This window comes from Brassica napus, chromosome A4 (assembly GCF_020379485.1).
Source record: "Brassica napus cultivar Da-Ae chromosome A4, Da-Ae, whole genome shotgun sequence".
In the NCBI taxonomy this organism is placed as follows: domain Eukaryota; kingdom Viridiplantae; phylum Streptophyta; class Magnoliopsida; order Brassicales; family Brassicaceae; genus Brassica; species Brassica napus.
In genome coordinates, this window is record NC_063437.1 from 8,338,024 (window position 1) to 8,365,342 (window position 27,319).

Genomic DNA, 27,319 nt, shown 5'->3' on the forward strand with positions numbered 1-27,319 from the left:
GCTTGATTTTTTCCTTTTTATTGTTCTAGAAAACTGAATTTCTAGAGAAATATCATGGGTGGGAAAATTGTCAGAAGATACATCTACTTTTAAGTCAGAGTCGTCAGACTCCGAACGTTTTGAGAACGACTGTTTGAAAGTATCGATGCACGTTTAAATTGTGTACTTAAAATCGTTTTGTTAGGTCCAATTCAATCTGGTTTGTTCGATACAAATCCAGTTTTTGGTTCCGTGTCTTTATTTTTTTTGTGTGCACCAACTACTTTCGTTAAAAAACTTAACCGGTTAAACCGGATGCAGAAACAAAGCTTCCAAGAGCCTGTTTCGTTTGTTCATCTTCAAAAGACAGAGAACCTCGATGGGTAAATCACAAAAGACACAGATTCAAACGATAGAGATAGTAAATTGATATCAGCTAGAACTCCATGAAGGTCTGAATAGCTTGATCCTCCCACAATAGCTGCTACCAATTGGAGAGAATCCGATTCAAAGAGAACATTTCTGAACTAATGGGCGACTGCATGTTCCATCGCCGAGTGTAGTGCCAATCCCTTCGCCACAAGAGATGAGATCACCAACGCAACTGAAGGGCGACTGCATGTCCCGTATCTTTATTTATTGTTTTGTTATTAAATGGGAACCATCAAAATCCATTTGTAGTTTGGTTTTGTGTCGATTGAGTTCAATGCAATTATATTTTGTATGGCTGTTAAGAATAACTCAAAACTAGGATAGTACCAGTGCTTTCTTGTTTTTATTGGTAAATTTATAAATATGTACTAGATTTTGATCCGCGCGCAAGTTTTTGTTTTAATTTATTTTTATATAAACATTTTGTTATCAATTCTAAATTGGTATATATTATAATATATATGTGTCTATCAATTTTTAAAACATAATAAGTTTACGATATTTTTTTTCATTGAATAGATTGTTTTAAACTTTCACATGTATTTGTATCTTCTTCTATATATATATATTTTCGGATTATTATTTCATTATTAAAATCATACCTTTATATATAAAGATTAGTAAAATATTTTTTATTGTCATTTTCAAAAATATTGTAACATTTCACAAATTTAGAAAGTTAAAAAAAATTAAACTTTTCTCTTCATAGATTTATATTATCTAGTAAATAATGAAACATTTAGTTTTTGTTTAATTGTTAAAATAAACTATATAGTTTTAAATTTGTTTTCATTAGTTTAAGGTCGTAAAGATTAATCAGTGTTAGACAATATGATTTTTGTTATTTAAATTTTTTTTATATAATTTTAAAAGTTAAACATCAACAAATATTTAAATAATTAACATATGGAGGTATAGTATTACAACATTAAATTATATCTATTTAATTTATATTATCTATAAATCCAATGAATTATATATTGTTTAAATCTAATTATTGATAGTCCAATAAAAATTTCTGTTAGGCCCAAAATTTAAATAATAAGATTAAATGTAATATGACTTTTTAGGAATAGGTCTATTAGGTCCATTTTTAAAAAAAATCATACATGAATCAATGTTGTGACTTCTGTTTTAATATATAAAATATTTATTTAATACATTTAGACATTGACTTTTGGTTTTCGGTTTGCTTCCCGATTGTTATTTTTTGTTTTCTGTTGTATATTTTGGTTTCCGATTCAAGAGACATAGAAACTGTTTGGTTATTTATGAATTTGGATTTTGTTTGGATTTAGTTATTTTGGTTTTTGATTTTGTTCAAATAACAATGTTAGAAACCGATACAATTTCGAGTTTAATTCGAGCACGTGGATTTGAATAGGGATATGAAATTTTCTTTTTTGATTTTTTTTTTAATTTAGGTAGCTATATTTTTTAATAGTTGAAAAATATTTACACACATATGGGTATTACTTGATTTTGTATTTTTTTTTTGATGTTTTGTCGGGCTCAGCAAAGGGGTTAGTAGAATTTGTATGATACTGTTATTATCTTGCTCAGGCGATCCAAATTAATCTTTGATAATAAAAAAAGAAGTGAAACTTTGATCTTTTTCTGGATTTGTTTTTCTTTTGTTCTTCGTCCTATTAAACTTTGATCTTTTTGGATCTTTCAGGATCTTGCTCAGGCGATCCAAACCAACTCACCATATGCTATAAATGTCATTAGCAACCAAACATGTAGATGTAAACATATATCTTGATTATTCTGTTTAGAAATAAATAAAAATGAGAAAAGATTCTTATGTTTGCTTAACTGTATGAGATCAAGATTTATAAAAGTAGAGTTAGTCCTGAAAATAGTTTTTGACTGATGCTTACAAAGATTACAAAAGGTTGTGTTAGAAATCAATGATAACATAAATAAACATTCCAAAACGTAGAAACTGAAGCAATTGTCTTTGATGAGGTGTTGTTTTGGATTGAAAAAAAACTTACTCGATGGTTTCTTGATCACCACCTTGAGGCCCGGTGCTAGCTGTAGAAGATTCTGGCTGACTTACCAGCAAGTTGTGGAGTTCTCCAGAGGCCACCAACAGGGCCGGATTGGACCACAAGCTGGTCAAGCATGAGCTTGGGGCCAAAATTGTTTAATAGTTTAAGGGGCCAATATTTTGTATAAAAATGCCTACAGTTCTATTGGTGTTTGGCTTTAGTACGAAGGTTTGAGATCGTGGGTTTAAACTGTCGGCAGATATATTTGAATTTTTTGAAAAGCTAATAATTAATGGGCCAAAAAATATATATGCTTGAGAGCCTAAAATATTCCTGCCCGTTGCATGCCTTGAATTCCATCATACCGAACGTTGTTGGGAAGCCAAAGACAAACCCATCAGCCTCAGCAAGGTCGTTGGAGGTGATAAGAGGAGCATCACTCTTTGGTGGTGCACTCATTTTAAAGATCACATCTTCTTGGATCGTCTCTGGTACTACCTGTCAAGAGAAAAACGCTTCACTCGATGCTTCAGTATGAATGTCTTCGTATTTCTTTCAGAGGATGCAAGTTAAATTTAAGGTAGCTGACAACATGCATCAGTGAGATTAAAAGTGTTAAATCACTCAAAAAATTATCACATACCCTAAAGAATGGTGGCATATATATTCACCAGTAATAGAATATATAGAAATGTATTCCCTCTTTCATTCAGACATAAGAACTTCTTTCTAACTACAGCTCCTATTCTGTTTCAAAGATTTGATGGTCAGTTTTTGTATCTCATTGTAGCCTAGAATTGTCAGAGATGCTTCATAGAAAAGTCAGTAAAGAGAGCACTGACTGACCTGCCGGAGTTTGGCATCGACACCATCAACCGAAGCAGCACCGTTCCTAATCCCATGTGCTAGTTTCACCACATGTATGTACATTGAGTAGTACCTGGTACAATCCATTACATTTGTCAATAATCAATTAATGGATTTCCAGTTGAAATCCAAATCCGTTACAAGAGGCCAATATCATTTATGGTGTACATACCTAAGTATTCTAAAACGCAGCTTAAATAAAAAATCCACAAATAAAAACTATTTAACAGATCGTTCGAGAAACGTATTAAACCACAAACAAATTTTCGATCCGCAGTGAAAAATCATACTATAGGAAATTTCATGTTCAGATCACAGAAACTAAACCGAGTCAATCAGAGTTGACCGGTCGATTAATTGATGACCAAAGATGTATTTACATGTAGAACATTTCGGAAAAAAAAATGATTTGTTTGTTTTAATTACATACATGATATAAATTGTTCGCCATGGAAATAAGTGTCCTTCTCCTTCAACCTTCTCGAGAATCTCTGAAAAGTTTTGATTTTTCTTGGTTTTGTTTCCAGCCAAGATTTTACCATGTAGTGTGAGCTTTTGACAGAACAGACTGCTATCCACAACCCAGTATGATCCAAGAATTGAGATATCATTTTCTTCCCTTTCGATACACAACCTAGAAATCAAAATTAGGGTTTCCTGATTTTAAAATTCAGTTATAAATAATAAAAGAAGAATCAAATGACTACGGACTCGAATGTTTTAAGCCATTCAAGTCCATGATTTTACCATGAAACGTGAGCTTTTGGCAGAACAGACTGATCCAAGAATTATATTTTGTAAATAAAACATGAATACTGTATATTATCTTATTTCCAATAGTTAATAATATTATATTTATGTATAACTACATATTAGCATTTATTAATCTATTGATTATGATCGATCGGTGACCCTGAAAAATAATTTAGTTCAGTATCTCTATCAGGATTAAAAACATTGTTATAAAGGGTTTTCTCACAGTCGCACGGTTCTTTGGTGCATGAATGAGTAGTCAATCTTGGATATTAGGTTAAATTGTACTCAATGAAAACTGAAAAAAAATTCTTATTTGGTATGAGAAAAGAGTACGAAAAGAATATTTCTATTTGTAATTACTTTTATAAGTTGAATGAAAGCCTTAGTTAAAAAAAACTTTATAAGTAGGGAAAGCATTTAGCTATCAAACAAATTATAATTCAATCTATGACTAATTGCCCTACTTTTTGTGTGTGCCATATGTATTTTATGTAATATTGTCATATTGTCCTTTGAAGCAACCGGTAAAACCTATAGAGAAAAAATGAAATGAATAAATTATTATGTAACAAAAGTAAATCGTGGCAATTGGAAAGTCATAACCCCTCATTTCCAAATTTATTCCATCGCTTTTTCATCGTCTTTAATCTTGACGGATCTTTCCGATAGAGAAAACTGTGTGTAATGGTATTATCGCGAAGGTGATTCTTCGCTGATTATCCGATTGCCAAAGATTGCTACGGCGAAGCAACAACGACAAAGAATAGCAATTTAAACCATGTTATATTTGGCAGACTATTCTATTCATATATTGTAATCTCAACATTATCTAATGTCATGTGTATGGAGAGAACTTACAAACATACATTGAAGTATATTATACTAATTATTTCAACCATCGTTGGATGGAGTTGATAAAAACACCGTACTCTCCTCTTCCCCTTTGCCAACTATAGTATCCCCCTCTTTTAAAAGTTGCAATGTAATATTTATTTGTTATATTCTATTAATGTGATTTTACAGTGAACGCATATAATATATTTAAAATTTCATAAATATATATTATAGTTTATATTTGGATTTGGGTTTAGTGTTTGAAGTTTAGGTTTTCGTATTTAGTGGTTGGGTTGGGTAATGTTTACTTTGTAACTTACACGGTTTGAATGATTTATTATACTATTTAGATTGTATAGAATAGAAAATATGTAATTTGCTAACCAAGTAAATATGCCTTCAAATGTTTAATATTAAAAAAAAATTATAAATTGTATTTGGATTTATAGATTCCTATCTAAAGTTTCGATTTACTAAGTAATGGTTTGAGTATAGTAAACCATATTATATACATTCTATTTGGGTTTATACTTTCTTGATTAGGATTTAGACTATATGAAATAAAATATATACAATCTTCTAACCAAGTAAATGTCCTTCAAATATCTAATATTGGAAAACAATTTATATATTGTATTTAGATTTATAGGTTCATACCTAGAATTTAGATTTACTAAGTAAGAGTTTGGGTATTGTAGTCATAGGTTAAAGGTGGGTTTATTATGTATGGTTTCCACCACATGTTGTGTGCTGGTACTATGTTGATGACATAGAATAGTACGTGGATGTCTTACCAAATTCCAATTCTGCAAAGTATTGTATCGTATCCACTTATTTACTACGTATATTAATAAATGTATGGGGTAAAAAAAAGTTACGTAGAGGTCCTATTAAACTTCAATTCTGCACATCAATCTCATAAAAGTGTCCACACCATAAACCATCAACATCATCTCCTTCTTATTTTTGTACCAGCAACTTGCACTTATGGAGGGTACAACCGAATAACATGAAGCTTAAATGTTAATTTTTTCATTTCGTCAAAATCAATATCATACACTTAATTTCAGTTATGATTTTGGTTATTTGGTAAATACGCCCTTATAAGTATGTATACGGAATTACGGGCTCTTACAAGTTAAGATATGGTTGTTTAGTGAAAGTAGTTGGTTAACTTCTAACTGACCTCGTAAGAAGTGAGAATGTGGTTAGATTTGATTGGTTTAGCTCTTTTTTATTTCAACTTACCGCAATGAAACCCAGATTCATGAAAAAACACAAACTTTAATATCTCTTTTTTGTTAATTTTTATTTTTAAATTACTTAGCCATTTAATTTGTGACAATAGTTTATAAATTATTTAACCATTTAATCTGTCCCAAATTATTTAGCAAGTTTCGTTTCTGTTTATTTCGTTAATTAGAGTTTGTCCAGAGACAAAGATCAAAGAAACAGAAACAAAACTTGTATCAGAGTTTAATGAAAGATATAAACAAGGACTGACAAACAGAAGAATATGTAGAACATAGGTCATTCAGATATATTTTTTTTTGTTCAAGGTCATTCAGATAAAAAAGATAAAAGATAAGTGAAAAAATAACCTGAGAAACTAGTCAACATAGCTTTCCCTGTGCGGATGGGTATCAAATGAGAATCAAAGATTTCCATAATTTCTAAATAAATAAGAAAATGTGATATTTTAATAGAAAGACTTGAAAAATGGGCATGTGCTTCAATTCTTTTCTTTTTGGGCTGCCTGTCTCTGTCGAGATTATCTCTCTTTACTTAGCTGGAATCTTCTCTTTTTTTTTTTTTTTGAAATATAACTGGTTTCTCATTGCAACTAGTTTCTTCCAAGTTATCGATCCATTTCCCTTAATCCCTTTTCAGAAAAAAAAAGAATCAGTTCATTTTCCATAAACTTCTCCAAATCCTAAATTACTAAAGAAAAATATATGTAATATATTCTTCAAAACCCTGTTTTCATAATTTCAATTCAAATCTTTACCAACCTCGAGTCTTCTTCTCTAGTTGTATCTTGTCTGAAGTGTTCTCTAATTACACCATTTCAAGCATTCCCTTCTCCGTTCCTAGCTGCCAAAAAATAATCTTATCTTTGTGTCAAAGTTTCCGTTTCTCCAAATCATAAAAATCCCAATTCCCAAAAAAAAAAAAAAAAAGAAATTTGAAGCCTAAAAACCCAATCGGCTTCTAATTGTAAAAAATCCGAGATTTAAGGACAAAACAATGTCAGTGGCCTGTGGACTCGAATGCGTCTTCTGCGTGGGGTTCAGCCGGTGGGCATGGAAACGCTGCACACACGTGGGATCCGACGACAGCGCCACGTGGGCAGCAGCAACACCCGAAGAGTTCGAGCCCATCCCACGAATCTGCCGCGTGATCCTCGCCGTCTACGAGCCCGATCTCCGAAACCCCAAAGTCTCTCCGTCGATCGGAAAGTTCGACCTGAACCCGGATTGGGTCATCAAACGAGTGACCTACGAGAAGACCCAAGGACGATCTCCGCCGTACATCGTCTACGTCGACCACGACCACCGTGAGATCGTACTCGCGATCCGCGGCTTGAACTTGGCCAAGGAGAGCGATTACAAGATCCTTCTCAATAACAAACTGGGTCAGAAGATGCTCGGCGGTGGGTACGTTCATCACGGGCTCTTGGAATCGGCGGTTTGGGTTTTGAATCAAGAATCGGAGACGCTTCGTGGACTCTGGGAGGAGAATGGGAGAGAGTACGATTTGGTCTTCGCTGGTCATTCTCTGGGGTCTGGTGTTGCGGCGTTGATGGCGGTTCTGGTGGTTAATACTCCGGCGATGATCGGTGGTGTGCCCAGGAGCAAGATCAGGTGTTTCGCTCTGGCTCCGGCCAGGTGTATGTCGCTTAACCTCGCCGTTAAGTATGCTGACGTCATCTTCTCCGTTATTTTGCAGGTTTGAACACCCTTTGTTTTTTTATTTTTTTTATCAATTAGTGCCAATATGGTTATTTAAAAAGATTTAAGAATATGGTTTTAAGAGATTTTAATTCTAAATATAGCGTAAGACATTGGAGTTACAATGTTAGATGAATTGAGAATTTGTTTAACAGAAAAAATGTTGAAATGATGTCTGAATACTCTTTCAGAATAGTTTTGCAACATTTGATAAGATAAAAAATTGACAATTTCTAGGTTGTAAAATAAGGATTTAAATTTAAAGGCGTATTCTGATTAATTTTTTTAGACGTGAGAATTTTGTTCTTTAAGATTTTTATAGTGTAGATTTTAAGACTAATTTCTTAATTTTATGGTTATTCAAAATTGATAGAAATTCTGAATAATTGTGATAAAAAATTTACACTATTTTATTAACTCTTTTGTTTGAATTGTGATGGTTAGTCCATTTTTGACCAAAGCATTGTCATAATCAGCCTTCCTAAGATAAGAATATGCTTTGTCTTATAACATTGATTCGAAGCTTTTAGTCAAAATATTCTGCTAAGTTTGTACTCATTACAACGTTAGATAATAAAATTGACAGTTTTTTTTTTAGTTTGTAATACAAGTAGTATTGTGATTTATGTTTCAAGGATTATGGTTTAGTTTTTTCCTTTTGAAGTGAGAATTCTGTTCTTAAGATTTTTATAGTGTAGATTTTAGACTCATTTTTTAAATTTATACGGATATTAAAAAATTGATAGGAAATAGGTTGAAATGATGTCTACATTTTTAGGATAACTATACAATTTAGATGAGATAACAGAGATTGTAAAACATTGGTTTAGTTTATTTAATTCTGAATAATTTTATAATTTTGATATAAAAATTCACACTATGTTTAATAATTCTTTCGTTTGGATTGTGGATGGTTATGTCCATTTTTGACCAAAGCATTGTCATAATCAGCCTCCCTAAGTTAAGAATATGCTCTGTGTCTTATAACATTGAATCGAAGCTTTAGTCAGAATATTCTGCTAAGTTTGTACTCATTGAGGAGCTTGTTTGGTTGGTTGTTAAGAAAAGCATGTTAAACGTGAAGTAAAATACTGCTGCTAAGTATATGAATATCAACTCAAGAAACTTATATTTTGTCTCGTAGGATGACTTTTTACCAAGAACGGCGACGCCATTAGAGGATATTTTCAAGTCCATCTTCTGGTTAGTGTTTCTGCATAGTCATTCTTTTGTTCCAAAATGCTTCTATACTTTAATAGGAACTTATTTGTATTATGTTGTGGTTGGACAAGCTTGCCTTGCTTGTTGTTTCTAGTTTGTTTGAGAGATACGTTTATACCAGAGGGTCGGAAACTAAGGGACCCTCGCAGACTTTATGCTCCTGGTCGAATCTATCATATCGTGGAGCGAAAGTTTTGCAGGTAATAATAATATCAAAACTTAATACCTAATTTTCTTTGTGATTCTTTCTCTGACTATTGTTTTATATATTTAGATGTGGAAGGTTTCCTCCTGAAGTGAGAACCGCTATTCCTGTTGATGGGAGATTTGAACATATAGTACTGTCATCAAATGCAACATCCGATCATGCGATTCTATGGATAGAAAGAGAATCTGAAAAGGCCCTTCAGGTAAGTTTCAAGAAAATGCCTAGTTTAAAGGGATTATTAGTTAGGTAATTAATGAAATAAACAATGGTGAGTGTTTGTGTGACGTGTGGCTGCAGGAAATGAGAGAGAAGAGTGCAGAGACAGTGGTGACAAAGGCACCAAAAGAGAAAAGAATGGAGAGGTTAAACACTTTAGAGAAAGAGCACAAAGATGCGTTAGAGAGAGCTGTGAGTCTCAACATCCCACATGCAGTGTCTGCCGCAGAAGAAGAAGAAGAAGAAGAATGCAACAATGCCGAAGCATCGGAACCAAAGTCGAAGAAGAAGAATTGGGACGAGGTGGTGGAGAAGCTTTTTCATAGAAGCAATTCTGGTGAGCTCGTTCTTAACGAGAACGTTGATGGTACTGATAGGTAGTCACATAAAATGTCTAATTGTAAGAATGAGTTGTGTTTATTTCTTTACGCAGTTTTGTATATCTGTGCGGCTATTGTTTTGTTTTTAATATATGCGAAAACGGGTTTGTGTTTACGAGTATCTAATCCAAATCAGTTTCTAATATCTTTTCATCTCAGTGTAAACCTTAAAATAACAAGCACCCTTCTACCTTTTTGAAACAAACATTTCTCATTTACTGAACACCAGTACCAACCTCCAAACAAAACTAAAATCACAGGAAACGAAGAGCACAATACATCATATCTCAAACACTGAGACTAAGTAGTAACAAACAAACACACAAGCCTAAGCAGTAACGAACCAACACTGATTCTTTTTTGAGGCTTTTTAAGAAGTGTTCATGGCATCTGCGTGATAGCTCTCAAGATCCTTGTCAAGGTCAGCAGCCGATTTCTCCACTGGCTTCTTCCCATTCCCTCTTCCACCACCACGACCACGTCCACCACGCCCTCTACCACCACGAAACCCACCCCTTCCTCCTCCTTGCCGGTTTTGACTGCCCACAATAGACGATCCAACAGTTACTATTTTCCTCTTTAAGAATAAAAAGAGACTTTTATGTCTCAAGCTAGAACAATATTTTAGTTTGGTTGCTTTCTAGCCTAAGCAGTACTAAGAGGAACGTGTTATACTTACATTGGAAGGCGATTGACAGTAGGAGCTGGACCTCTTCCTCCTCTCCCTCTCAATCTACCAATACCTCTCCCTCCTCCTTGCCTGCCAGCATCAGAGAAGATTTTGTTAATCATTTATTCCCTAGTGCAATACATAAACAGAGAAAGACAGAAAGTTATACTGGATAACGACGGTCCTCTTCAGCCTTCCATTGAGTCCAGAGACATTCACATTCACACGACCAGATAAAGGAGCCTCAGAGTTGTTTCCACCCAAAATCTCGAGTCTCATTGGTCTTCCATCCAATAACACATTGTTGTATTTCTTCAGAGCTTGGACTGCATCGCTTCTTCTTGGATACACCACTTCAGCTGTGCCCTATAGCACAAAGGAAAATACCAAAGAGGTCACAGTTAGAAAAAGTAGAAGCTTTTCTACGATCAAGAAGATAAGATTCGTGAGAACTTACACTTGGACGCCCATTTTTGTCAAAATGAATCGCATAACGTTTTAGCTCCCCAATCTCAGAGAAGAGTTCCTAAGATCCCACAAAGATATTATTATTTAAGAAAGCAAAGAATATAAATAAGTCAAGATTATAATTTATACCCTTATATCATCGTTTGTCACACCGTTGTCTAGGTTGGTAATATGGAGCCTGGTTTCAACATCAACCCCTGACACTCCAGCAGCTCTTAGGCCATCTTCAAACAAACCATTCTGCCATGGCACGCTTCTGGTCCTACGAACAGGCTATTGAAAAGACCAGATAACATCAGTACAAGGATTCTGTGTTGATCTTCTGCAATGTCAATGAAATATAATTTCAAAAATATAAAAGAGACCACCCATTTGTCTGAAAGAAGGAAAACCAGTCAAAGCAAAAAGCTCCACCAAGTAGTCAAGAACCATCCAATGAGAAATCAAATCAAAATGGGGGAGCAATGAATTTCCGCCCACTGCATATTGCCTACTGCTCCGGTTCCAAAGAAAAAACCAGGACATTCATAGTACGCCGCAGAAAACCGAGATGCTGCAAGATGTTCACCAATAACTTCAAGCATGATTAGACTGTGCGGTGGACTACAGGCCCTCATTACTGCCAGAACAGTTAACTGAAGTTCCTCCAAACACCCACATCTTTTGTGGTAGTGGATGAACAAAAAATGGCCTCTAGATTACTGAAGCTCCTCAGCTTAAAAGAAGTGTGGCAAAAGCAACTAAGCAACTAAGCTGCTCATAAATAGTCACGGTTTAACCACAAAAACTGAAATCGGAGGGGTAAGAGGCATTTCTAGATGAACTACGAAGAGGCATGTATCGCTCCTATACGAGTCTGAATGTTAAAGCTTTTATGCATGAATGAGGAAACCTGCTTCTCCACAACATAAGAAGGTTAAGGGAGACTCCCACCGTTTAGTTTTAGCATGATTCAGTCAGTATATGCTTGACACCACAAAGACTCAGAATTTCACATAGGAGATCCCAGATAATGAGCTTGCCTTGTTAATGGTGAAAGATGAGGTCCGAGCATTGACAGCAAGAGGGCCTCTACGAGCAGGTCCGTTTCCTCTTCCACCACCAAGAAACCCATTTGGTCCATGACCACGACCACCACCACGGCCACGGCGGGAACTTCCTCTTCCTCCTCCAGACCTAGCAGCCTTAGCCCTCTTGATCGATTCATCAAGAGTCATATCTAAAGCTCCAGACATCTAACAATCCAAACCTTCTTTATGTCAAACACAGAATCTGAAACAGATACGACGGAATTATAGTATAATCAATACACAAATCTAATGACCTAAATCAAAATTTTCAAGATCCCATGAGATATCACAGATCAGGTAAGCAAGTGAGAACAAACAATAACGGCGGCATCAATACGAGGAAATCGATAGTTCCCGAAGCACCTAGATCGACAGATCTATGCATCTTATAAAAAGAACTGGGAATCGAAAAAGGATGAAGAGTTACCAAGAAGGAGATCGAGATCAGAGAGAAGTTGGGATTGGATGATTGGAATTTAGGGTTTTGAGAGGAGAGAGATTTGGGTAAACCTTCTTCTGAGTGTTTGGGAGGCGAGGTTACTTTCGTAATTATTTTAAGTACTCAATCCCTTTCTTATTAATGGAGGAACATTTTGAAAAAATAACCTTCAAAATGTAAATTATTTACAAGGATGCCATACTGAATTGGCATCATCATATTCATTCTCAGCCCATATAAAGAACTCCCCTAAAATATTTACATCAAATGCCATTGGCAGTCCAATCTTATTATTGTGGCTGCCCATTTTGAATCAAAATAACTTTATCTTAATACTAACCTAATTACATTCTTTGACCTTATGTAAGAAACAATATATTACACGTGATATCCACTAGAATGTACACGCTTAGTTCATCTCTTTACAATTTGCACCACTTTGCATCACAGCCCTATGAAGATTTGGTTAGTATCAAATCTATCTAACAATGGTGACTCTACAAATTACATTAAACTATTTTGTTAAACTATTTTAGACAATGAAAGTTATTATACATGTACGTGAACAAATTCTTAATCTGAAAATCTTATGTTATGAAGATGCCCATATCACATGATTTTGACGACAAAGACTCCACAATTTTATTAAACTATTTGATTTCAACACAACAAACAGGTCGTTCTCATTTGTTTAATTTTATGTATATTTGTTTAATTGAGTTCGCATTTTGCAACATGGTAACAGAGAAAAAAAAAACATGGTAACAGAGTTCATCAAAGAATTAAAATTATGTGGTTTGATGTTTATTTCCGCAAACCGAAATGGAATAATGAAAACGAACCAAATTGACTAATGTAGCTAATTTACAACGATGTATGCAAGTAATATTTGAATGCAATAAGGATATAGATAGTTGACCGGTGGTATACGCAAATTAAGTATGGAGGATACGGCAATTGATATTTTAGAGTAGAATATAGAAATAGTTTTGACTATATTTAATATTGGTTCTCATCGAATATCTTATATATATAAGTGATTTTGTCGGTAATTGCGCCATTTACATTGATTTGATGTCAAGAAAGTATATATAGTAAATTCTACATTGATTTTGTGTTAATTAGAGAGTGATTGACACGGTACATATGTTTCACTTATTGTGCTAATATTTCGAAAAAAATCTCAGCAATGCTTTCATTTTCAACTATATAAGCCAAGCGAATGGTAGTCATTTCATCAGTCACTAAAACATAGCATAATTTTTAGTACTACACAAACAAACTTTTGTACTATGGCTGCGATGAACCTCATCTACGACTTGAAACCTTTAAAGTCAATGCAAAAGGTTAAGGTCAAGATCATCGTTTATGGATTCAGCTGCGGGTGGAGAGTGATTGAGATGGTAAAGTTTTATCATATCATAAGTTTGCATTACGTTGGCTAACCAAGCATTAACCCTAAAATCCCTCTTTCCGATTGATTTTTTTTTAGATTAGGAAACTATTTTGAAAATGACAATTACTAAGTTTCAGTTAATTGAAAACAAAAGTATGTCGTTTTCAGATACTGGGCTTTACATAATTGATCCCGCCCAATATTAGTATTAAAAAGCTATTGGTCGTATCTTGGTATAGTTGCTACGATGAGCCAACACTATAAAAATCCTTTAGTACATCCAATTCTAAGCTCTTTTTTACATGTTTTCAACTTACAAACTATACATAATATCATTTATTATGTTTTACTGTATTTACTCATAATATTTGTTATGAAACCAATATAGAACTGATTCACCCCGCGCTTTTGCGCGGGTCTCAACCTAGTAATATAGTAATGTACTTAACTGACTTATAATCATAATAAATCAGATCCAAACCATCTAACCTAACACTTGGCACAAATCCAACAAATTGTTACTTACTCTAAATTAGTAGTATTATTTATAGAGTTATTCTTGGGTTCACCCCATAGGGTGAACCTATAGGTTCATCAACCAATAAGATTTAGTTATTTCAAATCCGATATCTTTTAAAAAAGGAAACAAAATATTGTCAAATTATATTACGTTTTTAAAATTAAAAAAATACAAATAAATAAAAATAATAGTAGTTGCAAAAAAAAGTTTTCAAAAAAAAATTAATACCATAAACAAAACACTAAACTCTAAATCTAAACCCGAAACCCTTCGGTAAACCCTAAACCCTTTGATAAATTTTAAAACACTAAACCCTAAATTCTAATCCTAAACCCCAAACCCTTGGATAAACCCTAAACCCTTGGGTAAACCCTAATCCCTTGGATAAATCTAAAACTCTTGGATCAAATCTTAAACTTTAAGATTTATGATTTATTCAAGAGTTTAGGGTTTACCTAAAGGTTTAGGGTTTAATATTTGTTGGCAGCGTTAAAAATACTTTTGAAAAACAAATTCTTTTTTTTTTGCGATTAAAAAATCTTATTTTTGTGATTAATACAATTTTTATTTTAAAAATATAATATAATTCGATAATATTTTATTTCCTTTTCTAAAAGATACTGAATCTAAAATGACACAATTCTATTGGTTGGTGAACATACAGGTTCATTTAGGGGGTGAATCCAAGAATAATCCCTTATATATTAAAAGAGGAGCATTGGAGTTAATGCTTTCACACCATGTATGACACGTGTCCATTGTACAGAGACTCTCACAAATTAGTTGCCTTAATTGGTTTTGCTATTACAGAATTTTTGGAAACGTTTCATTGATCTAGAAAATTAAAAAAACCACTCGTGGAATGAGTTATCACGTAAAACTTAAGCTACAACATCACCGTACCATCGTAAATATTATTTCCCATCATGAAGACTTTCCAGAACAAATACGGGTGTGCTCTGTCAGTGCATATCGCGAAGCACTAGATAGTAACACATGTAAGTTAGAAACACAGAATCGAGAAGATGAAGACGTAATTAACTTTTCTCTTATACGGGAGATATAAACATTCATATCGGCGAAGAACTCAGCATGAACACTTTCAAGAAGAGAACACTCTGAATCTTAGAAACGATACATCACCGAGCTCGCTAACCATTTTTCATCCACACTGCATAATGGTTCTTGAACGTGTATATATTGTATGAACTATATAACCCACTCTTTTCTCTTAGAAGAGAGACATGACTATTCATCTCGACGAGAACACTTTGAAGCAGAGTACACTTTGTATCTTAGAACCGAGACATGACCAAGCTCGCTAAGGTGCGCAGCTCCACACTGGAGATTTTTTCGTTTTATTAGTATTCTATTCACATTTATATTTTTGTTTTGGCTTTCAATATCTTACTTAAGAACTATTATGATAAATTCTTTAATTATGCATCTTAATAATAAATGAGCTTTTAAGTTATAAAAGACTTATTTTATTGTTTAAATATATTTTTACCGTTCTTGAAACTTTCTTCCGGTGTTATAAAGTCCTACTTTACCAATCATATATTGCAAATACAGACTTTATTTTGGATGTCAAACATTAAATCACCGAGTCAATTCACTCCGCGCAAGGCGCGGGTTATCACCTAGTTCTTATTTATATTAGTTATACAAGTAGTATTAGTTATGCTAATATACAAGTAGTAAGAGACGTAAACTGTTGAATACAAATTTTTGAGTACAACTTGATCCAACAATTACTCTCTAAGCCCACTAAGTGACATGTATTTTACATTTAATGGGCGAAAACTATCGAAGAGATGATCCCAATTGTTGATCTAAAAGTTTTATCCGATCTAGCGATTCAGATTTGACGCTGTCGAATCATCACTTCCAGCGACAATCTTTCCTTGTTGTAGTGTATTGAGAAGATTAACCGTATGGTTGCGCTTTATGAACGTATGATACGTGATATTCATCAAAATAATGAGCTCGACGAAGTGAAAAGACGATGTGAAGAGGGTGGTGACTAAACTCAACACCGAAGATGACATGAGCAATAAGCTTGAGGTAGCGAAGGACTAACTACTGGCCCTTTGCACCAAAAATAGGTTAGTGGTTGCTCAAGCTGAAAATGGTCATCTGATATTCCCGGGTTGAAGGTTATTTAAGTATATTTAATTACTAACTTAACTACAATGAATTGTAATAATTAAGGAAAATAGGTATGGCTGGTACAACTAAAGTTTTCTAAATGTTATGATATGTAAAATGTGCCAGTTATACTATTTGTACTTGCTGTATGAATAGTTTCAGTTATCCTAGTTGTAGGAGCTAATTAAATAAGTTGTATATCGTACATGAGTTGCACCAATTATACTGCTTGTTAATATGTTTAGTTGTATTGGTTGTATTCGTTGTACTATCCTCGTTTAACTATTTCTATTGCAATTTCATGATTCAACCTATACTAACATCCTATTGAAATTCGTAAACAAACTCATTAGGTTGACACACAGCTTTGTGTAATTAAAATAATTTAGGCTAATCAAACAATTATCATATTTGAGAGTGGATTTAGTATGAATAGTACAACTGGTATACATAAGAGAATAATAACACGTAGTTGTATCATTTTAAGATTTACTAAAGTGAATATAATTGTATTTTGGCTGTGAAATTGAAAAACTTAATTGTACCATACACAAAAGCATCAAAGATGTCCTACTTGGATATACTATGTTTAACATCTTTTGAAATAATAAATCTTGTGAAAATATCTTTGTATGATTTTCAAAAATAATGTGGCTAAGTTATTAGTAAAAAAAATCAAAATATGAAGTAAATAATGTAAATTAAAAAAATGTGGTGTAATGATTGCAAAAAATAAATAAAAACTTCAAATAAAATAGATAAATCTTTGGTCCAGATTTTGATATTTGTTTGCTTTTTCATATAGATGAAGATAATGAAACTTTGTCAATTTCAAATATTACATGAAGCTGTACCCATCTTATTAGTTGCACTAAGATGAACATAATTGTTATTTGGCACTTTGAACTAGTTATACCATAAACTAAATTTAAAAAATTTACTTGTATATTTCAATTTATATATAAAAATTATATTTAACATATTCTCATATCATAATTTTTCTTTAAATACATATGATATTTGTTTTCCATAATAATTTGGGCTGAACTAGTAATTTAAAAAAAAAAAAGTAGAAAGTGTAAACCTAAAAACTGATATAATAATTTCCCAAAATATTACTCAACTAAGATAGATGTTGAATTTACCCAAATAGACAAATACTCAACTAAGATAGATGTTGAATTTACTTAATAGACCAATACAAGTTTTAATTTTATATTATATATATAAGACCACATTTGCAAATGTTGTTTTATGATTTTCTATCATGTCAAAATTGTATTAATTGTTCCAAGTATACCAAATGTACAAATAGACCAATATAAATTTCTAATCGTCTATTTTATACATAGTTTTAATCAACTATACCAAGTTGTATTAAGAAATAAATAAAATTTATAATTTATCATAAATAGTTAATAAATAAAATTTAATAAGTTATCATAAATAGTTAATATGTATTTGGCATAGTTGTTTTATTTGTCTCAATAAAACCAACCGTTCATATCTTTATATGATTCATTGTGCGTCAACCACTCAAATTCATGACTTAACAATAAAATACTTTGTCGGATTTATAAAACAAGTTTGATATGTACATATATTATTGGATTAAAATCAAGAAAACATTTAATGAATTAATTAAACTAATTTTATTTTAAATCAAATTCCTCCATTTTAAATTAATAATTAAATAATATTTCATAAAACAATCTAATATATAACATAATATAAAAAATAATTAAATAAATCACCTAAAATTAAATTTTGAATTTTCTTATAGAAATTGCATTTAAAGTTTGTTAGAAAATAAAAAACAAAGAAGAAGAAGAAGAAGCGGAAAAAAAAATTGGAGTAGAAATAAAATAGCACTTGAAATGAGTAAGAATGAGACAAGAAATTAAAATTTTAGTTTGATTTTTTTATTTAATAATAAATTCATTAAACTTTGTAATAGTGATTTTAAGCAGAAAAGAGCCATAAAGAACAAAATCGGTAAGACATGTTATTTTATTCCTTTGGATGCCAAATTAGGAGTAGCAAATATCCAAAGACAATAAAAAAACATGTCACCAAGTAACGCAGAGAAAGAAAACAAAATAGATATTAGAAAAGTTTAAAAAACCGGACTGATAACTAAAAGGAAAAAAGTTTAGATCGTGGGTCATGGTTTGACTGAGTTTAATTGAGTTCAACCTAATTCAGTTAAATTCAATTAAAGAATAAAATAGAATTAATTCTGAATGATTTGTTAGTTATGTTTGGTGAATTTTATAAACATTAATACATTTAGTTATTAAAAAAATTATTTATCAAAGAAATATAAATAATTATTAAATAAAATTAAAGTATAAATAAATGAAAATCAAATATAAAATCAATATTTTTATTTAAATATATTATCAATATTTTGAATTTACATTTTATCATTGTGATTTTTGAAATTTCGTATAATAAGAAAATATTATTATTTTGTAAATTTGGTTTTTATTCACCTGAACCAGATATATGTCTGGTTTACAGTTTAACCCGAGCTGCCTTACCGGATTAGTGCGATTTAAAAACACTGGATATTAGGTATGAGTATTTGGGCTCTAGCCTTTTAGGATACCATTCTTTTAACTCTAAGTCTTATAGGTAATTTTGGACTAAGGAAGTCTACAAAAACATTGTTCAGTATTGGTGTAAATTTTAGTCGCATTTTTTGTTTGAAAATTGAGTCAAAATAAATTCTCTATAACTAATAGGTATCATGAAATAATATATTTCGCAGAGAAAATTGATCGTTAGAAACCACATTTAGAGCATCTTCAATGTAAAACTTCATTTTCTCTTTTAAAATGGAGTGAAAGTAAGTATAAAGTAAAAATGCTCTAACCTTAGTATATTTCCCACTTCATAATAGAGTAATGAACAAAAAAAAATATATTACTCTATTTATGAAATAAATTTCATTATGGAGTGAAAATAGAATAGAATTGAAGTAATTTTTAATCTATATTTACTTTTACTCTATTTTAGAGGAAAAAATGGTGTTAGGTTTAAAATGCCTTTAAAACATTGAAAACTGGTCTACTTTTTTGTTGGTTGTACCATAAAATAGCTATCAAAATTACAAATAAAAAACAAGTTACTTTTGAGTTAAACCAAGATATTCAAAGGAACGAGAAAAACATACTTCACCTTTAAACAAATAATTAAGAGATTTAAAGAACATAAACTGAAGAAAAATTTCAGGATGTGTTATTGGTTTGTTTATCAAGAAAGAGAAACATTTGACTTAATAAAAATTATGGATTATTTAAGTATGAATTTTCAAAACTATTTTAAAATATGGTGTTGTTGTTCTGTTTATTTAGAAAGAGAAACATTTGAATTTTTTTTTTAAGATTATGGTGTTTTTAAGTAATACTTTTCAAATGATTTTTAAATATAGTGTTCTTAGTTTCTAAATTTATAAAAAAAAAATTTAAAGATTTAAAAGTCTAGATTATTGCATACATCATTTTATAAAATCAAGAAAAGCCTTCTATTATTTTAAAATAAAAGAAAATAATTCATATTGTCATTTTTAAAATTTAGTGTTATTAATAGATTGATTTTAAATTCTTAACATTGTTCTTCCCAAAATCTATTTCACAACAAAGTATTGTACGTTTACCATAGACTCTCGGAGTTGGTTTCTAAGAAAACATTGTTGCATTATTATAACCGAAAAGCTAATATTCCCACATCTAAAGGGGCAGCATGGCCATGATGACCTTGGTGGTTGAAACTTGCTTAATGTTTAAATAGAAAATAGTAGTATGAATAAAAAAAAGTATTATACTGATGTGGATAATCTCTCAAGTCTCAAATAACACATTTTACATCATAGATTAGGTTACACACCTTGCAATCAGAGCCGTGCCAACGGTGCACTGAAAAAGACAATCGTCTTGGACCCTGGATTAATATAAATTTATTTGGTGTCTTAAAATCTAAAATAATTTTTAGTCTAGTGATTTAGAATTATTCTGAAAAACGCTTTCCACTATAATTCAACGGACTCACCTTCTGAATTCAACTTTTTTTTCCTATATGATATAGTTAAAACGTATTCACTTAATAGACTTATTCTTTTATAGTTTTTACACTTGTATATTTTGTGAAGATGATATATTTCATTAGAAAATTATTTTCAATATAATTGGAAATAAGTTTATTTTTAAAACTTGCTATCCTTCGCACGGCACTGCTTACAATATGTTTTCTTGTATTTGTTGTTGTATACTCCCATGAGTAGTGCTAGTGTTACTAGCAGCACTACATAACTATTATTGTATTTCATCTCATGAGCAGATGTTCGCTTAAATATCTTTGTCGATGTTCAGTTGTATGACTTGATGTCGACCTCTCTACCAAAATGCTCTAGAAAGTAAAAGAATAAACAAGTAGTGGTGCGAACAAATCAATCTTAAGAATTTGATACCATGCAAAAACAAATTCTTAAGTCTTTTAGATGAGACATTTTGTTTTATTGAATACTAGAAAATTTGGTTATTCAGAAAATAAACACTTCAATTTATTAATTTGATAGATAAAAACAGAGACCAACATTCTGTTTCTTGTTGCACATTCAGAAACCGCCAAATAGACGCAGAACCAAGTGAATGAATGAACCGTTTTGGATGTTGTAGTCTGCTATGTTGTGACCATCTTGAAGTTGCTTGCCTGAAAAGATGAGCCTCTGCATTTGCGCTGGGACGCCTTCACTCTCCTCGATCATATCCTTTAGGTTTTCAATAGTATCAGAACCATCCACAGTTAGGCTTACGTTTCTGTTCTGCATATCCTTGACGACTATCTGCATGATATACTTTTCTTTTTATCTTTTTCTCTCCTAAACACTGGACAAGAAATTCGAAACTTTAAAACGAACAAAAAGATTGGATCTGTGTCATAAACAACATCTAAAGCTCTTATATACATAGCTGATTCGTTTTTACAGTTTCCAAAAATAATTTAGTCTTTGACCGTTTCTGGAGAACGTGGTCATGACTCTTGATGAAGATATTAGTAGTAGTTAATATTGATTAATCGCTCGTTGTGATATTTCCAAAGATGTCTCTTAGGTTTCCGTTTTCAATTTTTCATATTTCAGAACTTTTTCTACAGATTGGACTAAATAATTTCGGTGCATTATAATTCTGGTAAAAATATTTGTAATACAAATAATAACCGTAGGAAGCCAATGAATAACTGCTAAGACAAGCAGAGGAATATTGAAGTTTCATTTAGTGTTTCACATCACTGTTTGACTACAACCTTCTTACAAATTTCATAACCTGGAAATTCTCTGCATTTCATTAGTGATTGTTGGTTGGTCTCGACTCTCGAATACTCATGTCTCGCCAAACTATTTCAAACGTAAATGGCATCAACATGTATACATCAAGATAATTTAGTGTTTTGAGCAACCGTAAACTTATAGAAGGCATAGTCATTTATGTTAAAATTATGACTCTTAAGATTATTCAAGGGTTGATTAAAAAAAACAAATATTGTTCAAGGGATTGTGAAATACTTATATGCTTTTGAATCTTCAAAGCTTTAGCGCAGAAACAGAAACACAAGATCTTTTTTCTGTTGTTTCCCAAATACTGCTGCTGCAGATTCAATTATGATATGATTAGTTTTCTGGTAATGTCATCAAAATCCTGTTTTATAATTTATGATGCATTTTATATGTTTGGAAGTTGCATCGAATTTCAGGCAAATAGTGTTACAGAAGCCGCAGCTAAAATCGTCAAATGAGAATATACTACATAAAAGTATATATATGAAGAGCTGTAAATTGTATCTACCATATTAGTGTAAGTAACAACATTTGTATTAAAACCCCCGTTAAGTTTAATGAAATCTATATTTGCAAGAAAAAGGATCACTGATATAATGATCTAGTTCTTGCAACTTTTGTAGAGTTAGACTTGTTTTTGTATAGAAATTCTCCTAATAAGGACCGACGAAGACGATTTTTCCAACCCTTGCCTTCACGAGCTTTACTCTCTTCTCTTCCTTCGACCTTTTCCAGTGGTTCTCGCTCTCTCTTGCAGAGCAAGAAGTTCGTTTCACCCATTGAGCCTATCTTCTCTTGTGGATTCAAAGCTAACACCAAAACAGTGATACATACAAATTAAATACTACAGATAATAACTTTATACTATGAATGTAAAACACAACGTTAATTCATGCAAACTATTTCCACGTGTTTTTCTTAAACAGTTGATTTCCATATTGAAGTTCATACTAGTCCAGAATATGCGTGATTGTAAAGTAACACAAGTAAAGAGTGGTAAAGATGTAAAATACTTTTGAATCCTGCACTATTGGAGTAGAAAATGAAGTTGTTGACATCGAACCCTAGAACCGGGATCCTGCCTTGACGAGCATAGGTTTTCAAAGCTGTGTTAATAACACTTGAAACTTTATCGTCTTCATTGACCAAAAACCTTATAGGACCAACGCTTCCAAGAACATTCACACTCACCAAAATCTTTTTCTTCGGCTCTTTCATCACTCTTTTTCACTGAAAGATTATTTTCCCCCTTCGTCTTTGCATGAAGCTCACATCCTCAATGGTTGCATTTTATAGAGGCAAAAAAGACGGACATGAAAGATACATGTTTGGAGTTTTTCGTCCATTGAGAGACTATTTAGAAGAACCTATAATATGCTTCTTTCATTTATAAGTCCCGACAAAACAAGTTAGATGGATTTTCTATCAAGGCCAAGAAATTTCTTTTTATGAGGTTAATCACCATACATGTAGAACCACCACAGTGAGTCTAAATTTGTTAAGCGATTGATGGTTATTGGTAGTTTATTGTATATGTACATATAGAATCTTTGAAGAATCTAATGCCATTGGCTTGTTGGCTCAAATGTGGATGCATTAACCTATGGTGCTGATGCAGAGAGTAGTGGAATCTCTTGTGAAACTATTCGACCACGAGAACATTTTTGATATATATGGTTTAGACAACTAATGTGACAGAGAACTTAGTGAAAGAATGGATGTACTATTTATTCTCCTTTTCAAGTCGAAAAGGTGTAGAGAAAATAGTTGACCGGTTGACAAAGTCATACATAAGACAAATAATGGGGTGGAAATTGGGAAAATGAGTAAATGAGGTGAGGTATCAACTTAATTGCGGTGGTCGGTACTATCTATAATTAATGTATGATGGTTACAGTGGACAACTTTGTGGAGGATTGCAGGACTATTTCATTTTTAATCCTGTAAATTGATTAGTCTATGAATATTATGTTTTACGTCAGCATCATTACTAAATTCAGTAATAGATTTGGTTGACCAAACTGGGTGATATGAGTTTACGAAAATTAACAATTTTGTTTTCTTGACAGTACGTATTTGATAAAACTGTGCTTATATAATATTATCGTCCTTTGTAAACTGAACTGCGAGTTAAAAAGACCTATTAAAAAAACATCAAGAGAAATTGGTAACATGTTTTTTTTGACAACAAGTACTTGTGTCTTACACTCTTACTAGGCATCTGCTTTCTCAAATTTAAATAAATTAAATCTTACGTAATAACATACGAGGTCTAGGAGAAGACACATACTAAGACTAAAAACAAAAATTGGCGGTAGTCCAAATTAAATAGTATGAGTTTTGAGAAATAATATTAGTATTATAAAACTCAAAATGATAACCTCAAATAAAAACATCATGTACGAATTATTTTTTTAACAATATATTATTATTAATAATCGATCCGTAAACAGAAATAAGTACAACTCACACAAAATTACACAATTCAACCATATTGTATCTACCTTTGCTCAACCTATATTCCGGCGCGTTCCGGTAAATCGAATCAAGTATCCTCATGCATCAATTACTGTTCTCTGCCTTTGACGATGGCCACGGGAAGGAGAGATTCACCTTGTTGCCTCGGAGTAGCTAGTTTTTTTATATAAATTTTGTCTTAGAATGCATCGAAACCTTCATTGAATCACCAAAATGAAACTGAAGAAAGAAAACCAAAGACTAACCAAGTAGCAATCTTAGACCGGCTGTACACACTTTTCTCAAACGCCAAATATCGGAGCAGATAATGAACCCAAGATGGACTCCTCACCGGCTCCGAAAAAAAAACAAGCCGCAAAGACCGATTAGCCAAAATGCCTCTGCTAAAACAAACCTGCAGAAGACGGGCACAAAACAGCAACTATTCTAGCACCAGATAAAAATCAACGACATGCAAAAGTAATAGAAACAACATTGTCAAGACTGCTTGATAACAGCAGAAGGCACTAGGATACCGAAGCTCCGCATTGAGTCACAGAAAGGAGCCAGAGGTTCATAGACCACACAAACCCCTACTCTCCTCATAACACGCCACTGTCGAGAACCGAGCAGAAGTAACCTTAACCGTCAAATTGTTGAAAACCAGTGACTATGGCCAACTAGCCAAACTATACACGAACAAAGCAACTAGGAAGCTATCGACAAGCTTCAAGTGTTGACCTGATACTAGAATCTAGAAGAGGTAAACAAAAGAAAGAGAGACCACCAGCGATACAATGGTGGAGTCATAGGCGACCCAAACAAACCGAACGCCAAGAACCTCCACCCGGGAACACCGCAAGATCCATACACACCAAACCTGTTGGCTATAACTGTTCCCTCAAGTAACAGAACCTCCGAGGCTGTCATGTTACGAAAGAGACAGGGCAAAACTCACCGAGACACCAAGGCTGAGTCACTGTGCAAGACAACGCCACCGCTTTGGCAAAGCTAGGAAGCAGATCCGGAATCCACGAGCAATAATTCTGAAAGCTTGAAACTTCCTCCATACGCCGCTGAAATGCTAGAGAGAAAAGATGAAAAAGCCCTCATGAACCCTAAAAACCGAGCCCCTCTGACAGAAACTGATTTGACTCCGCACTACGACTCCAGAGCGTACAAAGTTCAACCCGGTGTCGAGCCTCTTCGTGAGCAGAGGACTAGCCGTGAAAACTTTCAGAGACAAAATCGAACAAAGTGAAGAGAAACAGAGGCTATAAAGAAGCCAAAGAAAAAACGAGCTAGGGAGGAAGAGAAAGCCGCCTCCGGTGCTGCTCGCACGCGCCATCCGAATGCCAGAGCACACCAGATCTGAAAAATTGAAGTAGAGATAGAGTTAGGTGAGGAGAGAGAGGAAAGAAATACTTTGATCAAGTGCAATGTTCTTTTTATGAATGTTGATCAAGGTAAAATACAATATATATAATATAACTGAATACAACATTTTTTTGTCATCTATTAGATTAAAACTTGAATCAAATATATTCTTTCACTAAGTCGAGAAATATATGATTCCTTTCCCAAATCATAAGCCAGCGTGGTATAAGATATCACCCGGATACAAAAGAAAGACCTAAATCAAAATAACAGGAGAGAAAGAAAAATTTAAAAAGATAGAGGAGTACAAATTAAAATTAGATGGTACTTCAAACTATTAAAAACAAAAACAAAAAGAGAAAATGAGAAAAAATGAGTTCTTTTTGTTAAGGGAAAATTTGGTATATCTACTAATAATAGCAATCCCAATTAATTCCAAAGGTTGTGAGTCTACTTATGTTGAAAGGTTGTGTCTTTTGAAAAAGAAGTGTAAAGGGTTGTGCCTTTTCTAAAAGTTCTATATTGGAAGGTTGTGTCTTTTCCAATTAATTCTAAAGGTTGTGAGTCCACTTATGTTGAAAGGTTGTGTCTTTTGAAAAAGAAGTGTAAAGGGTTGTGTCTTTTCTAAAAGTTCTATGTTGGAAGGTTGTGTCTTTTCCAATTAATTTTTAAGGTTATGAATCCACTTATGTTGAAAGGTTGTGTATTTTGAAAAAGTAGTGTAAAGTGTTGTGTCTTTTCTAAAAGTTCTATGTTGTAAAATTGTGTCTTTTCTAATTAATTCCTAAGGTTGTGAATTTCAATTATGTTGAAAGGTTGTGTCTTTTGAAAAATATGTGTAGAGGGTTGTGTCTTTTCTAAAAGTTAAATGTTGTAAAGTTGTGTCCTTCTAAAAATAGTCTAAAAGTTGTGACTATTCACTAGTATCTTTTAAAAAGTGAGAAGTTGTGAGTATTAGAAGAATGTGACTACTCATATTGAAGTGTTGTGACTATTTAAATAAGCTTTAAAAAATCTATAAATTGTATCTCCCATGCATTTTTCAAATCAAATTTTCACTAATCTACTAATAATAAAATGGTGAAAAAAATAATGTCAAAGTTGCAACTTTTCATCTAAACAAGGTGTTTTTTCATCTCAAAGTGGGATTACTTTAAAAAATATTGGTTTTATTTAAGTAATGTGTTAGTTTATATAATAAGTATTGGTATTTTATAATAACTCTCCCAAAAAATAAAAAAAATATTATAAATGACACGGGTCATATTAACGTAAATCAACATATATTTATTACAATATTAAATTTTCTGAATATTCATTTTCAATAAATAAAGCAGGTAGATAAATATACAAAATAACAATTACCAACATATAAATTATAATTGTTTAAAATTATAAACTAATGATTTTAATATTATGTTTTAAATAGGAAAAAAAAATTATATATCATGCAAAAAAAATTGCATTTTATTCAAAAAGTGGTTGAAGATAACTATCATGTGAAAAAATATATGAAAAAACTTACAAAGGATGAAGACACAATTGTATACAAGCAATCCCAATTAATTCTAAAGGTTGTGAGTCTAATTATG

General features: G+C 32.3%; 4 protein-coding genes and 2 long non-coding RNA genes across 7 annotated transcripts; 1 reads left to right on the forward strand and 5 right to left on the reverse strand.

Annotated features, from left to right (window-relative positions):
- Positions 1-2,447: 2,447 nt before the first annotated feature.
- LOC106448190 (probable NAD(P)H dehydrogenase (quinone) FQR1-like 1) lies at positions 2,448-3,362 on the reverse strand. The gene is made up of 3 exons (XM_013890113.1): positions 3,255-3,362; positions 2,757-2,906; positions 2,448-2,546 (listed from the first exon to the last, which is right to left on the reverse strand). Exons 1-3 carry the CDS (start codon positions 3,360-3,362, stop codon positions 2,448-2,450), a joined length of 357 nt encoding a protein of 118 aa, XP_013745567.1.
- Positions 3,363-6,596: 3,234 nt separating this feature from the next.
- Positions 6,597-7,022, reverse strand: LOC106445879. Its single transcript, XR_001288576.3, has 2 exons — positions 6,878-7,022; positions 6,597-6,747 (listed from the first exon to the last, which is right to left on the reverse strand). It is a non-coding gene; the product is annotated as an uncharacterized LOC106445879 (long non-coding RNA).
- On the forward strand, positions 6,743-9,986 carry LOC106445876. Its single transcript, XM_048777390.1, has 5 exons — positions 6,743-7,814; positions 8,961-9,019; positions 9,109-9,237; positions 9,312-9,447; positions 9,543-9,986. Exons 1-5 carry the CDS (start codon positions 7,113-7,115, stop codon positions 9,840-9,842), a joined length of 1,326 nt encoding a protein of 441 aa, XP_048633347.1. The 5' UTR covers positions 6,743-7,112; the 3' UTR covers positions 9,843-9,986.
- A 47-nt stretch (positions 9,987-10,033) lies between these two features.
- LOC106445878 (THO complex subunit 4D) lies at positions 10,034-12,698 on the reverse strand. Of its 2 annotated transcripts, none has more exons than XM_022718039.2 (7): positions 12,477-12,698; positions 12,002-12,214; positions 11,109-11,252; positions 10,969-11,037; positions 10,681-10,877; positions 10,521-10,601; positions 10,034-10,380 (listed from the first exon to the last, which is right to left on the reverse strand). In XM_022718039.2, exons 2-7 carry the CDS (start codon positions 12,212-12,214, stop codon positions 10,212-10,214), a joined length of 873 nt encoding a protein of 290 aa, XP_022573760.2. In that variant the 5' UTR covers positions 12,477-12,698; the 3' UTR covers positions 10,034-10,211. The 2 variants fall into 2 exon arrangements, with proteins under 2 accessions (XP_022573760.2, XP_013742973.2); XM_013887519.3 differs by having other exon boundaries at positions 12,002-12,251; positions 12,477-12,630.
- Positions 12,699-22,255: 9,557 nt separating this feature from the next.
- On the reverse strand, positions 22,256-23,168 carry LOC106448191 (uncharacterized protein At4g22758). Its single transcript, XM_013890114.3, has 2 exons — positions 22,907-23,168; positions 22,256-22,702 (listed from the first exon to the last, which is right to left on the reverse strand). The coding sequence occupies exons 1-2, from the start codon at positions 23,109-23,111 to the stop codon at positions 22,479-22,481; spliced, it is 429 nt and encodes a 142-aa protein (XP_013745568.2). The 5' UTR covers positions 23,112-23,168; the 3' UTR covers positions 22,256-22,478.
- A 1,078-nt stretch (positions 23,169-24,246) lies between these two features.
- On the reverse strand, positions 24,247-26,127 carry LOC125607882. The gene is made up of 2 exons (XR_007338922.1): positions 24,617-26,127; positions 24,247-24,524 (listed from the first exon to the last, which is right to left on the reverse strand). It is a non-coding gene; the product is annotated as an uncharacterized LOC125607882 (long non-coding RNA).
- Between the last annotated feature and the right edge of the window lie 1,192 nt (positions 26,128-27,319).

Coding starts and splice junctions, on each gene's coding strand:
- LOC106448190 (XM_013890113.1), bottom strand. CDS start 3,362: ATGGATTGTACCAGGTACTACTCAATGTACATACATGTGGTGAAACTA. Junction 2,907..3,254: donor TCGATGCCAAACTCCGGCAG/GTCAGTCAGTGC, acceptor TTCTCTTGACAG/GTAGTACCAGAGACGATCCA. Junction 2,547..2,756: donor TCGGTATGATGGAATTCAAG/GCATGCAACGGG, acceptor TTTGGCCCCAAG/CTCATGCTTGACCAGCTTGT.
- LOC106445876 (XM_048777390.1), top strand. CDS start 7,113: ATGTCAGTGGCCTGTGGACTCGAATGCGTCTTCTGCGTGGGGTTCAGC. Junction 7,815..8,960: donor TCTTCTCCGTTATTTTGCAG/GTTTGAACACCC, acceptor TTTGTCTCGTAG/GATGACTTTTTACCAAGAAC. Junction 9,238..9,311: donor GTGGAGCGAAAGTTTTGCAG/GTAATAATAATA, acceptor TTATATATTTAG/ATGTGGAAGGTTTCCTCCTG.
- LOC106445878 (XM_022718039.2), bottom strand. CDS start 12,214: ATGTCTGGAGCTTTAGATATGACTCTTGATGAATCGATCAAGAGGGCT. Junction 11,038..11,108: donor TGACAAACGATGATATAAGG/GTATAAATTATA, acceptor GTGGGATCTTAG/GAACTCTTCTCTGAGATTGG. Junction 10,602..10,680: donor AAGAGGACCGTCGTTATCCA/GTATAACTTTCT, acceptor TGATGCTGGCAG/GCAAGGAGGAGGGAGAGGTA.
- LOC106448191 (XM_013890114.3), bottom strand. CDS start 23,111: ATGAAAGAGCCGAAGAAAAAGATTTTGGTGAGTGTGAATGTTCTTGGA. Junction 22,703..22,906: donor CAATAGTGCAGGATTCAAAA/GTATTTTACATC, acceptor TTTTGGTGTTAG/CTTTGAATCCACAAGAGAAG.